The 16,057-nt window shown below is 37.5% G+C and overlaps 1 protein-coding gene across 3 annotated transcripts in view; it reads right to left on the minus strand.

Moving 5' to 3' along the window:
* Positions 1 to 1,646: 1,646 nt before the first annotated feature.
* The window catches only part of NDUFAF5 (NADH:ubiquinone oxidoreductase complex assembly factor 5), a 40,743-nt gene continuing 26,332 nt past the window's right edge, over positions 1,647 to 16,057 (minus strand). For all 3 annotated transcript variants that reach the window (XM_023512229.1, XM_003788006.2, XM_023512230.1), the window contains 4 exons: positions 11,283 to 11,343; positions 2,634 to 2,717; positions 2,206 to 2,288; positions 1,647 to 1,758 (listed from right to left, as the gene is read on the minus strand). In XM_023512229.1, the coding sequence (XP_023367997.1) occupies positions 1,666 to 1,758; positions 2,206 to 2,288; positions 2,634 to 2,717; positions 11,283 to 11,343 (321 nt within the window). In that variant the 3' untranslated portion in view covers positions 1,647 to 1,665. The remainder of the gene's footprint in view (positions 1,759 to 2,205; positions 2,289 to 2,633; positions 2,718 to 11,282; positions 11,344 to 16,057) is intronic.

A 16,057-nucleotide genomic window follows, 5' to 3' on the forward strand; every position in this document is an offset into this window, starting at 1 on the left:
AAAAGAAACAAATATTACTACACATATACATGTGTTTTTTTTTTTTTTTTTGCAGTTTTTGGCCAGGGCTGGGTTTGAACCACCTCCGGCATATGGGGTCAGCACCCTACTCCTTTGAGCCACAGGCGCTGCCCCATACACGTGTCTTTTGGGGGAACACAGAAACCCTGGACTTTATCTATTTATCATCAGTTTGCACTTTAATACATAGAGATTTTTGTTATCTGTTCTCTTTTCAAATTCTGAAAATTAAGCTAAAAAAAATTCCCGAAATTCTACCACAGGTTTTCTCTTTTACTTTGTGTTAAAAATAAAACAAAAAAGCTACCAAGACTATCCTGATTTCAAATGTCAAAAATTTTCCCAACTGAAAAGAGCAAGAAAAGTAATTTTATTCTCTTGCAATACCTTGGTTTTTAACTTTTGACTTAGTCTCTTATAAGGGCATATTTTTTTTAATTCAATTCAGAATGTGAGTATTTATGAGGGAGTAAGACAAAGCCCGTTCCCTTGAAGAGCCTGGAGTTTAAATTACAGGATGAAGGAAGGAAGGTAGAGGAGAGAAGAATGAGTACCTCCATAAATTACTAGAGGCTGGGGTCTTGCCCTGGTTACAAGAAAGGAGAGCAAATAGCTCATTGTGGACTGGAAAAAACAATCTGAGCACTGACTCCTGTTTGGTTTTCAGCTTCCGTTCCACTTCCTTCTTATCACTATCTGTGTCCTTCCCACCTATCTAAGCTATTTCAGCTTGTTTCCAAATCAAGTGATCAGTGAATTTGGATTAGGATTGTAGGGCTTAAGGTCTGAAATTACAAAAGAAAGCCCAAAAGTAAATTGTACATTTGATCACTATGCAGAAACTTTTATATGTAATTTTGCCTCTATAATTCTTTAAAATGTTTTCTTCTTCCCTAAGGCATATAGTGGGGCATAAAAACCATGGTGGTCTCACTCAGCCCATGGAAGTGAAAAAGAAATGAGATTAGAATTCACATGTTTTTTTAAAAGAGGTAAAAAGGGATTCAATAAAGATACATGCTCTTCTAAAGTCCAAAACTATACAATAGCGCTGGAGAAAGTACAGAATCACCTGCTCCTCTTCAATACAAAGACAGTCTGACAAATAAAATTCTGGCTTAAGTACCTTATAGTACTAATTACAAAAAGTCTGTGTTTTCATTCTAAGTGAGCCAAGAATCTACCAACTTGTTCTTTCCTTCATCTCCATGGCTATGGTCCTCTCACAGAAAGAACAGAAGACCAGAAAGCAAAAAAGGTACAAAATATCAGCATGAGTAACGTGTTCCCATCAAGTCAGATGTTTATATATATATATATAAACATTCATATATGTTTATACACATATATATATGTGAGCGTATCTGTAAATTTTGAGAAGAAATGTTTTCTTTGCTTTTAGGTTGAATCGGAAAATAAGATACCCAAATCACCAGCTAAAAGTATCCTTATGAAAACAGAAACAATGAGAACTGAAATGGTTACTAAACATAGATGTGCTATTAGGTTATTCCAATGATTTGAAAAGTCCATTAGTGAATAGCTTATAGAGTGCCTCTTGCTTCAAAAGGCACTCTATAATTTTAGATGGGAAAGCTGTGCATTTCTGATGAAAATTCTAGACATTAATACTGAATAAAATATTTATTGTGATTTTTTTCCCTCCGAAATGAGAGTGTTTATTTTTCCTAGTTCGCCAAAGGACATAGTTGCAGAACCTCTTTCAGCTGGTCTTGCCTGAAAATAAAGAGTAAAGATATTAGAAAGAGGCAGCTATACATAGCCCTGATTAAACCCCTTAATGCTATCTTACATGAAAAACAAAAAAACAGGCACGGTGGCACATGCCTGTAATCCTAGCACTTTGGGCGAACAAGTTGGGAGGACTGTGGAAGCAAAGGGAGACCAGCCTGGGCAATACAGCAAAATTCCGTTTCTACAAAAAATTTAAACAGTTGGCTGGACGTGGTGATGCAGGTATTTCCAGGTACTTGGGAAACAAAAGTGGGAGGATTATTTAAGCAGAGTTCCAGGTTGCAGTGAACTATGATTGTGTCAATGCAGTTCAGCCTATCTTTAAAAACTTAAAACATGAGAAAATAAAAACCCACCCTAAGTTAATAAACAATTTAATAAAAAAAGGAAACACAGACCCACTAAGAAAGTGATCTATATTAATGTTACCTGTGACTCATGGTATTTCCATCCTATCATATAATAAATCTGATATGTGGCAGGTATTGAACCATCTTCATTTCTGTACATTTCTGTAAAGACAAATAATAAAGTCTGAAAAAATTTAAGTAGGAAAAAAAAATCTGTTCGGTAAGATTCACATTCTTCAAAGAGAAATGGGTACTAGGATACTTGTAAGACTGTGACAACCCCTTACATGAGAAATTCTCAACACCAAGAAGCTGACAGTAAGGAAATAAAGAGCTCTCTAGAAAAAGAGCTACAGAATCTAAGTTTTAAGAAGAAGGACAGAAAGTCTGATGAAGCCGTGATGAGAAAAGATTCTTATTAGGAGGACCATTAAGGGACTCATCATGACACAGCACAGGTTCCTCCGTGAGGCTCGAGTGCAAAGCAGAGTCTGTCAGCTCCCTTACCTCTGTACACTGCTGCAGCCGCCAGCATTGTGTCTCGGTGCAGAAGGGCTTTTCTATTCCAAGAGCAGTTACTTTCACCCATACCTAAAAATACACTACAGGCAGTTCAAGATAATACAGCAAAACGCTGAACAGCTGAGTATCACAGACTTCACCCCATCTCATCCAACAGCACCCCTGTGCCCATTCTCTGATAGTCACAATTAGCTCCCCCAAGTGAGGTGTTAGCTACTCCTTGAAAGAGGACAGGCTAATGCCAAAATGGCTCACTCCATAAGCCATAAATGTAAGTATAACTGCGAAACTTGAAAGAGGACTGGGAGACTCATTCAATAGTACTGAAGCTAATATGTTTTCTCAGATTTTAGAATATTTTACTAATTCCAAATTAAGAGTTATGTACATTGTTTTCATAAGCACTTCTTTTAATGTTTTAAAATTTATTTTTAGACTTCTTTCTTTCAAGTTGGTTAAAAGCTAGGATAAATATTATTCTACCGGTCATTAAAAATTAATGTTGTATATTTAGTTAATTTTTCTTTACGCAAACACTTAAACAAAAATACTTTGAAACAAAATTAAAAGAATTTCAAAAGTAAAAATTATATGTATTCTCTATATTGGAGTCAGTTTCTTCATTTTGTTTTTCTACTTTCACAAATCAAAAAACAAATAAACTTTTCAATATTAGTATTCTTCAACAGTTTAAAAATAATAATCCACTGCATTTTCAATGGCCTTATTAAAAACAATCAACAAATTAGCAGCAATAACAAAACCTTTTTCTTCTCTTCCATCCCAAAAGGTTCCTATTATTCCCTAAAATAATGAATCTCTGACACTAAAATCAATGTCCCCTATCCTGTTTTTTTTTTTTTTTTTGAGAGAGTCTCACTATGTCACCCTCAGTAGAGTGCTGTGGTGTCACAGCTCACAGCAACCTCAAACTCTTGGGCTTAAGCGATTCACTTGCCTCAGCCTCTCAAGTAGCTAGGACAACAGGTGCCTGCCACAATGCCCGGCTATTTGTTTGTTTGTTTGTTGCAGGTGTCGTTGTTTAAGCTGGCCCCAGGCGGGGTTCGAACCCACCAGCTGTGGTATATGTGACCAGTGCCCTACCCACTGAGCTACGGATGCCACCCACTATCCTGTGAGTATTAGTAGCCCCATTTGAGGCTAACAATAGACTCAAATGAGATTAATCATCAAGAAAAAAGTAGCTCACATTCTTCTATCATAAAGCAGCTAGACAACCTTAGACCAAACACTCTGGGTCTTCAAAGCAGCCAGACTAGATAGATGGTCTCTGTGTTTTAGACCCACTGTATAATCTAACTGTCCTACATAGTGAGTATCAACTATATCCTTGGGACTCAAACTGCACTTGATCTTAGCCAAAAGGCCGAGAAGCGATTGGGACTCAAACTGGACAAGTCTGTTGCTGATGATGAGTGTGGTGCTTCCATTTCTGCTCAACTTCCTACTGCCATGGCTTCCTTACACATTATAGAGTTAGCCTCCACCAGTGGAAAACAGATTATTTTAAATGTAAACACATGATGCACTAGAAATTTTAAAATGCCTTCTAAACAAAGGGTACTGAAATATGTTAATTAATATTAGTGGGCATAATGCTCCCTCTGAAGGGCTGAGCCAGGTCAGCCACACAGAAATTTAAGAGCACTACTGATACAGCACAGGCCCTAACTGCGGCAGTCTGCCCTGCCCGCAGAGAGAGGCACCATACTAGATTTTCCTCCACCCTGTGGACACAGTGTGAGGTGGTAGAAAGAGTCTGGACTCAGATCATAATCTTGGTTTTAACTCTTACATTACCTGGGACAAAGTCATTCAACTTCTATTAAACTCTATTTACCATCTTCAAAATGGAATGATGATACTGGGACTTTGGGATTTCTGACTTGTTCTGAGTTTGGGGATAACAGAAAAATCCAGTAGGTAACTGTTTAAGACTCTCACAGTGTTTTTAAGGTTAAGTTCAACTGCTTACAAAAAAAAAAATCCTATTTTATTACAGCTTACTAGAAACAATACTGAGTATTGGCTAAAAAGAATAACTGAACTTACCTTAAAATCACTGTGAAAGCCTTGAAAATTTCTCATGTAATCATCAGCTGATAAGCAACTTGTTTTGTAAAATTAGGTCAACATTCTGGACTTTTTCTGTGAATTAATAATAGCAGCTTAAATGAGACACACCACAGCCATCAAGAAAAATTATAGTATAAATGTAAAATAGCAAAAACAAATCTGGAAGTAACACTACCTTCCAGTCAGCATAGCAGCACACCTAGAAGTCTCCCAAGTTCTCCCCCTCCTTAATCGTCCCATGACTACACTTCTTCCTATCCACCTGCCTTAGACTTTTTCCATGGTAGAGTGGTTGAGATTTCAGGATACAAATAAGGTTACTTGACTAAGTTTAAATCCTGGTTCTACTATTTACTAACTACATCATCTTAGACAAGTTACTTCTTTCTGTGCTTCAATTTCCTCATATAGAACAAGACAGATAAGCCATGCTAGTCATTTACCTTCCTCATAAAATATGTCTCATAAACAATGGTGCAAGGTAGAAGATGAGCTTTCTAATACGCTAACCTGATTGTTTCTCCTCTATGCAAAATTCTTTCACAACACTACAAAGTTCAGCTGAGAAAAATCCAGAAGCCTCTGATCCTCTATCACTTCCCCATCCGTAATATAAGGGCTGACAATTAAGTCTGCAATCTCATCCTAGAAAAAGTGCTATACACCTCACTGCTGAATAATCACTACAGTCAACTTTGAAGTACTCCCCTTGGGAAGCTATGCACTGATGCCAGAGCCTAGTCTAGCCTTGAAAGCAATTTTGAAATAATTTTTCTAGAATGGCCATCAAGGCTATCATTGTATTACCCTTGATGTCCTGAATGTCATCCTTCCTATATTTCCTTTACCTTTGGGTAGAAAAAAGTCACTGGGGGTAGATCAGGTGAGTAGGGAGGGTGTTCCAATACAGTTATTTGTTTACTGGCTAAAAACTCCCTCACAGACAATGCTGTGTGAGCTAGTACATTGTTGTGATGTAAGATGAACTTTTCTCACACCAAGATTTTCAGTTAAGATATTCCTGTTTCTCTAGCAATGTTTATATCTCTAGTATAGAGATCCTCAGAGTCTCACCCTGTTACCCTAGTAAAGCACTGTTGTCTCAGACTCCTGAGTAGCTGGAACTGCAGATGCCCACCACAAGGCCAGTTTTTCTGTTTTTGGTAGAGATGGGGTCTTGCTCTTGCTCAGGCTGGTCTCCAACTCCTGAGCTCAAGCTATCTATCTGCCTTAGCCCTCCCAGAGTGCTAGGATTATTGGCATGAGCCAGCAGTCCTGGCCTTTTGCAATGTTTTCATCAGGTCTGCTTGTTGCTAGCCATCCTGACCTCTGCTTTCCCTCTCCTCAGAAAAATGTTTAATTCATTTGTACACTGCTGTTTTCCTCATGGCATTATCCTCATAAACTTGGACTAACATGTCCCTGATTTCACTTCTATTCTTGCCAAGTTTAACAAGAAATTTCATAATATTCTGTTCCTTCCTCTGATTCAAGCTCCAACATTCTTGCAACAGTTACAAAAACATGGAACAATAATGAATGCCACTCAGCAAGACAGCACCACACACAGACATGAACACAGCTGGCAGACACTAATACACCAAGGTTTTAAAACCTTACAGAATTGTTTGTACAGTGCTGCCAACATAAACACACAGTAGCAAGTTTGTGAATTTAACTGTCAGACCTCCTACTCATTGCATTACTGAATTATTGTATAGTTCCTTCACCAGAAGAGTGAGAATGTGCATATCCTCTTACACCTCCAGGATTTTACACAGGCCATTTCCTCTGTGTGGAATGCAATACCTGCCACCCAACCCCTCAACCAGAATCTATCCTTTTTCACTACCTGACAAACTCATTTTAGCTTAGGTGCTACCTTTTCTGCAAAAACATCCCTGATGCCCTAAGCAGATTCAAAGACTTTTTCTCTTGTGTTTCTCCATGTATTTTAAAAATTAAATAATAATCTCATGTTATTGTTGATTGCAAATGTCTGCCTTTGTGTGTCTCTTCCTCTCTACCAGAAGAAAAACTCCCTGAGACCAGGAACAAATGGCTCAATGGCTCAAATGGCACATGGTAGATACTCAGTAAATGGCAAGTGGATGAAATAAAATCAATGAGTTAATGTTTATATCTATTTTGTTAAATATCACTTTGACATACTATCTGTAAATAATTTCTCTTAATTCTCCTTAGGATAGGAGGTTATCGAAGACTAAGATGCATTTCTGTAAATGACTTTACAGTGAAAATAAAAGAAGCACTGGCACACGGTCTCAAAGGTAAAAATTAGGTAATAGTTCCCCAAAATATATGACTAACAAAAAAATATGACTAATTTAAAAAGGGAAGAATGGTTATTAATTGGGACGGGACACAAAGCAACTTGTTAGGGGGCTAGAAATGTTCTATAATTTGATCAGGATGATAGTTAAAAATACAAGTATCTGGACAGGGTGTGGTGGCTCGTGCCTTTAATCCCAGTACTCTGAGAGCCCAAGGCAGGAGGATTGTTTGAGCTCAGGAGTTGGAAACCAGCCTGAGTAAGCGTGAGACCTGGTTTCTAAAATAGCTGGGCATGTAGTCCAAGCTACTCAGGAAGCCGAGGCAAGAGGATCTTTTGAGTCCAAGAGTTTGAGTTACTGTGAGCTGTAATGACACAGCACTCAACCCCAAGGCTACTGAGTTAGACTCTGTCTCAAAAAAAAAAAAAAATACAAGCATCTGAACGTTTAAGATTAGTGCACTCTACTGAACATATATGCTGGCATCATTTTAAAAAGCCACATACATATTAAATATGCAGCATAGGAGTCTGAATTCAAATCTGAACTCCAGATTTAGGTGTCAACAGATAAGATAATTAACTTTTAATGCCTCAATTTCCTAATCTGTGAAATCAAGATATTAGAAAATCTCAGAGACTTGGACAGTTTAAGTGCTGTACATATTTATTGAAATGAGTGAGAAGTAAACTTTTCCAACTGATAGGTCTAATTTCTAGTCTCTTCCTCTTTTCTTTCTTGAAATGAATTATGAGTACAGCATTTATTATACAGCAGAACAAAATAAATGCCATATTTAAAAGATATTTTTATTATTAGAGCCTGAATGAGAAACCACCAGCCTATCCCTATCTTGCAGGCCTTTGGATAAAGGTACTCAGGAAGGGGGGATTGTGTGACTTATTATTGGTCCTTTGTCATCTTGGGCATGCATATCGCCAGTCTTCTAGTACATCATAATTAATGAATAGTGACTATAATGATATGTTTTCAGCTATACATCTTCTGCTTGTAAAGTTTACAGAAGCTCCATACTCAGGGGAGGCTGATCAATGAGCAAGATGGACCTTGTTACGAATGGGCAACTCCAGGGAGCAACAAGGTCAATTAAGGGGGCATGAGCACAGGAGCCAAGAAGGCATAAGTTGGGCACCTAGTTCCACCACTATTAGGGAAATCTTCTCTTTGGGCCTAATCTTTCTTTCATGTAATATAGGGTAGGAAGTGCAGCAATGCTCACAAAAAACCCATAAATCTATAAATAAAGACCATTTATTTTTATAATCCGCTTACTTTAAATCATCTTACAATTTTTCAGACTCCCCTGGGTATAAGTGTAGTTCTGGATTCCCAGAATATACCTTTAAAAGAACCCCTACAGATTTCTGCATTCACCAAACTATGACATTTGTATTAATGAACAAACTCACAAATTCTCACAAAGGAGCAGGCTGAAGCTCTCTTTTGAGAAAAATCAACTCTCTAGTGTCAATTTCAAATAAGAGAATCGTATTTTTGTATATTTCACCTCTTTCAGAGTTGGGTCTGTGTCCTTCTTACTTATTCTCAAAGCCTCATCCAGGTGGCTACTTCCCCAGCCCATTAAACAGCCTTGCCCTGCTGAGGGTCAGATCACTTCACTGTAACTTCTGCTGGTCATACCCTTATTTACTGTGCAGTTTGGCACCTGGCTCAGTTTCACTCTATACTCCCAGTTCCACTAGATGACTTCAATGTTAGTAACTGTCAAGTTAATTTAAACTTGTCACTAGTGAACTTTTCTAATCACTCCCCTCTGCCTCTGTACCTGGGACATTGTCCCAGAGCTTGTAACCAGCTGCTTTACTTCCAAAATCTTCAGATATCCCATTTTCTGCTCATCTCCTCCTGACCTTCCAGTGTGTTCTGGTACTGTAACCGCAACTGTTCTCTCACCACTTGGGATCACCTGTGCACAGCTGCTCTTCCTCACAATTCATCAGCTCCCTATTTTTGCTGCTTCCATTTTCTTCCAGCACAGATTCTTCACCCTATATTTCAATAACCCTCTTAGAGCTATCTTTTACCTTTGTCTTTTTGTCACTTTCAATCAGCAAACCTTAATCCAAACTAACACGACTATCTGCTTTTTTGTGCCTGGTTCTGAGCTGTGAATTATTCTTGATGTGTCTGCCCAACTTCAAATGCACCATTCAAATTCTATAGCTTTTCCCTCATCATTTCACTTTTCCATTCTCTACAATGACTACTTCAAATTCCCTCCACTCAGTTTTCAAACTTCTGACCCTCCCATTCTCAGCATATGAAATTGCTTCCTGTTTCAAAGGAAACAAAGAAAACAGAACTTTGAGATGGGAACTTCCTGCTATCAAACAGAAACACCTATTCCATTACCAGTACTCCTTCCTTTCTCCCATGAATCTGCCTCTTCTCTTACCCAAGGTCAATGCCTTTACTGACCACTACCTTCTTAGCTACCTGAATTATCTCCTGTCTCTCTTCTTAAATCACCTCTTCTAAGGAAGCACTTGGATTCTCCCAGTTGGTAGTTAAATAAAATCAACTCTTAAGACAAAATATAAAGCCTTATTCCATCTTTTATTCCTCTCCTCTGACACCCGTAACCTTTCTATCTCTCACCTCTTCTTTATAGCAAAACTTCCTCTTTTTTTTTTGAGGCAGAGTCTCACTTTGTCTCCTTAGGTAGAGTGCCATGGGGTCACAGTTCACAGCAACCTCAAACTCTTGGGCTCAAATGATCCTCTTGCCTCAGCTTCCTAAGTCAGTAGGACTATAAGCACCGCAACAATACCCAGCTAGTTTTTCTATTTTAAGTAAAGATGGGGTACCGCTCTTGCTTAGACTGGTCTCCAACCCTGGAGCTCAAGCACTCCACCGCCTCAGCCTCCCAGAGTGCTAGGATTACAGGCGTAAGCCACTGTGCCCCACCTTATAGCCAAACTTCCTAAGAGAACAGCATGTATTTGGTGTCTCCAGTTCCTTCCACTTACTCCTCAACCTACTCCCAGCAGTTCTACCGCCCTCACTCCAACAAAAGAAATCTACCAAGGCCACAAATAACCTTCTCATTCCTAAATTTAATGGCACATTCTGCTCAGATGCACTTGGATTTTGATGTTGCTTTTGTGTTGAAATATTCTTTCCTTTGGTTCAGGCAATTCTGCACTTTTCTGGTATTTCTTCTAGACACCTTGCTGGCTATTCCTTATAAGTCTCTTTGCAGGCTCATCTTTCTAACTAGTCACTATATGACAGGTTCCTAAAGGCTCAGTGCCAACCTACTTTCTCTCTCCTCCATGCTCTCATTGTAGGTAAACTGCTTCAAACACTACCTATTCTCAAATGACACACAATTTTTTCACCAGGCCAGTAGCCTCCTCTAAGTTACCTCCTCTTTCCCAACTTTATTTGGCATGTCCTCTTAGGTATTTCCAAAGCACTTCAAACCCAATGTATTCAAATGTAAACTTAAGAACAGTCCCTGCCCAAACTTGGTCATCTTCTACTGTCTCCTCTGTTAATGAAGGGCACCTTCATATACCTGGCTATGTGAACTAGAAATGTGGCAGTTACATTTGCAATGACTTGCCCCTTCATCTGTCAACATCTAAATCCCCAGTAAGAATTGTCAAATTTACCTCCTAAATATTTTTGGAATGCATTCACTTCTCTTCATCTCCACTGCCACCACCCTAGTCCATACACCATCATCTCTCAATAAGCTTTACTGAAAAGAAATCTCCTAATTTATCTGCCAGTCCATTCTTTTCAAAATATAAATCTGATATTGCGACCTCTTTCCTCACCCCTCATTAAAATGCCTCAAGGGAAATTTTAAGACAAGGCCTATAAAGTCCTGCTGTGTGATCTCTTACCCTCATTGACACACCCATGTTATCCTTCTTATTCCTATACTCCAGCCAACTGTGGCTGGCAGAAGTCACCAATGTGTTCTACCATCTTCAAATACACTCTGTAACAAAGTCCTGCCACTCTTTTATGTACCCCTACTTCATAGCACTGGCCACAATTCTGGTTTAACTTATCTCTGTGACAACTGCTTGGTGTCTGCTTCCTCCATTTTATATCATGAACTCCATGAAGACAGTCTGTTTTTTCCCCACCAAATGGATCTCTAGAGCTGAAACCAGTATCTTCCATAGAATTGGCTCTTAAAATATATCTATCAAATGGAGTCTAAAAATTCTCTAAAGTGTCTTACCTTGTAAATCTTCCATCAATTCAAACATTCCAGGATAGTTAACTTGAATTTCATCAGTATCCTATTTTAAAAGAAAAGGAATATTCATTTAACATATTCATCATTAAAAAAAGCCAGATTTGAAAAGGGGCCATAAGGATTATCTAGATCCGTGTTCTTCAACTTTTTTATCTCACGGCACACTTGAACCTAGAGTTAAACTTCCATGGCACACTTAAAATTATGTTGATCAAAAAGAATAAAAACAAGGATATACTTACTGTGCTTTGAACTTCTTTCAAAAGTAATTAGTGATCTATAAAAATTTTCACGGCACACCTAAGATCCTCTCACAGCATACCAGTTGAAAATCACTAATCTAGACCAATCTCTCATATTAAGTAGGAAATCTTCCTTATAATATTCTTCATAGATGTCATCCAGTTTATGCTTGATTTATAAAGATCTCAAATTAATATTTAACAGAGATTAAATATTCTCCATTGTGAGAAAAAAATCTTTCTAAAACTCCATCAACTGGTTCTGGTTCTCTCCTTGGGAACAACACTACAAACCATTAACCTCTTTTCCAAGTCTTTGAAAAATATTTCAGGATACCATAATGTTTTTGAAAGTAGGGAGCTAGTTTTCTAGATAAAAATTATAGATCCTTATATATTCTGACTATGTTTCCCTAGACACAGCCAATATCTATCTTTCTTAAAATATGTCACCCAGAATCAACACAAATACGGTTATCTCCCAAAATATCTTCAATCCCCTTCTAGTAATACAGCCAACACACTGGCTTATTCAGAAAATAAGTACATTGCCAGCACACACACAGTTTATTTCTCAAAAGAACTACTGGGCAATGACTGCCCCTTCTTTCTGAAACTTGATGCAGGAGTTTACTTTTGTTACAGTGGCAGAGACCACTGGTGCTCCCCAAATACCTAAGGTGTTCCTCAATGCTTCCTAGCCTCAAACAGACATTTCTTCTGGCCAAAAAAATAAAGGAGGGGGGGCAAGGTCGTAAAGAACTAGTGAGCCTTTCCTAGGTCATCTTTGGCAGTGATGACCTTAGAGGCCAGACAGCAGAGCTACAAGATTACAAGATGGAAATGGGCCATCCAACTGGCATATGACTGATGTAATAAAATTTTATTATGTGAAACTCTACACTTAGAAGTTTGTATTGGAAACTAGTCCTAAATAAATATAAATGTCATTAATAAAGGACTGGTTAAACAAATTAAAGAGTATCTATTCAATAAAATACTATGCAGCTGTAAAAAAATAAGATAGATACATGTCTACAGAAGAAAATCTCCAAGATATGTTATTGAGTGGAAAAAAAAAAAAAGCAAAGGAATACATATAGAAAAAAAGCAAAGGAGTGTATATATTATTGCATATGTGGGGGGTTTACATGACATAACTGTATTCTGGTCTATGAAAAAACTTATTTGGGAAGAATGTATAGGATATAGTTAACAAGTCTTTGGGGAGAGGCACAGAGTATCAGAAGCGAGGAGGAGATACCTTTTCATTTCACACCTCGCTCTCTATATTATTCTTTTTCTGTATATACATTTTATTCCATTTTACTCTCTTTCTTTTTATTTCTTAACACATGCATGGTTTGGGGGTATATGTATGCTTTTTAGAAAGGCCATCTCTGAGTAATGAAATCCATGACTATTTCATTTACATACTTTTCTACATTAACAAGCTACAGTATTTTGAAAAAGAACTCCTATGTTTAAATTCCTTCCAGGCTATTGCCTAGGCATTAAACAACATCTTTTGAAAAGAATTCTTTAATGAAACTAACTTAATAAAAGTACTACCACTACCTCAATCAAAAGAGTACCATGATAACTTTGTCAGAGGCTTTATTCATATTAAAGTAGACTATATCTGCACCATTCTCATTAATGCAGTAGTCAGGCAGTTGTATTCTATAAGGAAATGAACTTCACTCAGAATGACAATTAACTCTGAAAATAATTCACTAACAGGATCACAGAAATGTAAATACAACTATATGATATTAATTTGACTTGATTTCACTTTAAAAATAAAGGTCCATATCCTTAGTAAAGCATCACAAGAATGAAGGATGAATCCTATGTATTCAATTTTGATATGAGGACAATTAATGACCTAATACGCAATGAGGGGGTGGGGGAAAGGGGAGAGCAGAGAGAGAAAGAAGGAGGGGGAAGGATGGGCGTAAGGAAGAGCAAAGAGAGGGAAAGAGAGAGAGGGGTGGGGTCCCAGTGTGTGACACACCTGTGGGAGCAAGACACAATTGTAAGAGGGACTTTACCCAGCAAATGCAATCAGTGTAACCTAGTTTCTTGTACCTTCAATGAATCCCCAACGATAAAAATAAATAAATAAATAAAAAATAAAAATAAAAGTCCATTGCTGGCTTGGAGCCTGTAGCTCACCAGCTAAGGGGCCAGCCACATATACCGGAGCTGGCAGGTTCGAATCCAGCCCGAGTCTGCCAAACAACAATGCCAACTACAACCAAAAAATAACCACATATTGTGGTGGACACCTATAGTCCTAGCTACTTGGGAGGCTGAGGCAAGAGAATTGCTTAAGCCCAAGAATCTGAGATTGCTGTGAGCTGGGACACCACAGCACTCTACCCAGAGTGACACAGTGAGACTCTGTCTCAAAAAAAAAAAAAAGTGAATTGGAGTGTGAAAATAATATATTCGATGTACCAGTACACAACATAAACATGTATTACTGATGATATATAACTGTTTTTGGATGGGAATATTTAGAAAATGAATTAGGATGTAATATTAATACAGCACTTAAGAGACAGTAGTGTATAATGCTTCAAAGGATAAATTTAATAATTTGAGGAACAAATCTTTACAGTTTTATTATTAAATCAATAACTCTCTAATTTTATAAACTATAAAGAAGATTCACACCAATATTTTTGTATTGTGCTAACACTTGAGTCATTCATCTCATCTTTAGAGACTATAGAGGGTATCCTGAATTATACAACAGATCAATAAATCAAAAAGTTGGTTTTCTGAAAAGATCAATAAAATAGATAACCCTTTGGCTAACCTAACCAGGAAAAAAAGAGTAAAATCTCTAATTTCATCAATCAGAAATGGCAAAGACGAACAAGACTCCTCAGAAATTCAAAAAATCCTCAATGAATATTACAAGAAACTCTACTCTCAAAAATACAAACATCTGAAGGAAATAGACCAATACTTGGAAGCATGGCACCTTCCTAGATTTAGCCAGAATGAAGTGGAAATGTTGAACAGGCCTATATCAAGCTCTGAAATAGCATCAACTATACAAAATCTCCCTAAAAAGAAAAGCCCGGGACCAGATCGCTTCATGTCAGAATTCTACCAAACCTTTAAAAAGGAACTAGAAACCTCTTCCAAAATATAGAAAAAGAAGGAATATTATCCAACACATTCTATGTAGCAAACATCACCTTGATCCTCCAACCACGTAAAGACCCAAGAAGAAAATTATAGACCAGTATCACTAATGAATATTGATGCAAAAATATTCAACAAAATCCTAGCAAACAGAATCCAGCAACACATCAAACAAATTATATACCATGACCCAAGTGGGTTTTATCCCACGGTCTCAAGGCTGATTGAATACATGTAAATCTATAAATATACTTCATCACATAAACAAATTAAAAAACAAAGAGCATATGATTCTCTCAATTGATGCAGAAAAAGCTTTGGATAATATCCAGCATCCTTTCATGATCAGAACACTGAAGAAAATGGGTATAGAAGAGACATTTCTTAAACTGATAAGAGGCCATCTACAGCAAACCCACAGCCAATATCATATTCAATGGAGTTAAATTGAAATCATTTCCACTAAGATCAGGAACCAGGCAAGGTTGCCCATTGTCTCCACTGCTCTTTAACACTGTAATGGAAGTTTTAGCCATCACAATTAGAAAAGAAAAGGCAATCAAGGGTGTCCATATAGGGCCAGAGGAGATTTAAACTTTCATTTTTCACAGATGATATGATTGTATATAGCAGCATCTCAGGTTACAAAATCAACACTCATAAATCGGTAGCCTTTATATATACCAAAAATAGTCAAGCTGAAAAACCAGTCAAGGGCTCTATTCCTTTCACAGTAGTGCCAAAGAAGATGAAATATTTGGGAGTTTACCTAACAAAGGACGTGAAACATCTCTATAAAGAGAACTATGAAACTCTAAGAAAAGAAATAAAGATGTTAACAAATGTAAAAACATACCATGCTCATGGATGGGAAGAATCAACATCATTAAAATGTCCATATTACCCAAAGCAATATATAATTTTAATGCAATCCCCATTAAATCTCCACTGTCATACTTTATAAAGATATTGAAAAAATAGTACTTCATTTTATATGGAATCAGAAAAAAACCTCAAATAGCCAAGACATTACTTAGAAATAAAAACAAAGCAGGAGGAATCATACTACCAGACCTCCGACTATACTATAAATCGATAGTGATCAAAACTACATGGTACTGGCACAAAAACAGAGCGAGAGATGCATGGAACAGAATAGAGAACCAAGAGATGAACTCAGCTACTTACCATTATTTGATCTTTGATAAGCCAATTAGAAATATTCAGTGGGGAAAAGATGCTCTATTTAGGGTGGCACCTGTGGCTCACAGGAGTAGGGTACCAGCCACATATACTGGAGGTGGTGGGTTTAAACCCAGCCCCAGCCAAAAACTGCAAAAAAAAAAAAAAAAA

Source organism: Otolemur garnettii, unplaced genomic scaffold (assembly GCF_000181295.1).
Source record: "Otolemur garnettii isolate 467f Iridium unplaced genomic scaffold, OtoGar3 scaffold00025, whole genome shotgun sequence".
Classification (NCBI taxonomy): domain Eukaryota; kingdom Metazoa; phylum Chordata; class Mammalia; order Primates; family Galagidae; genus Otolemur; species Otolemur garnettii.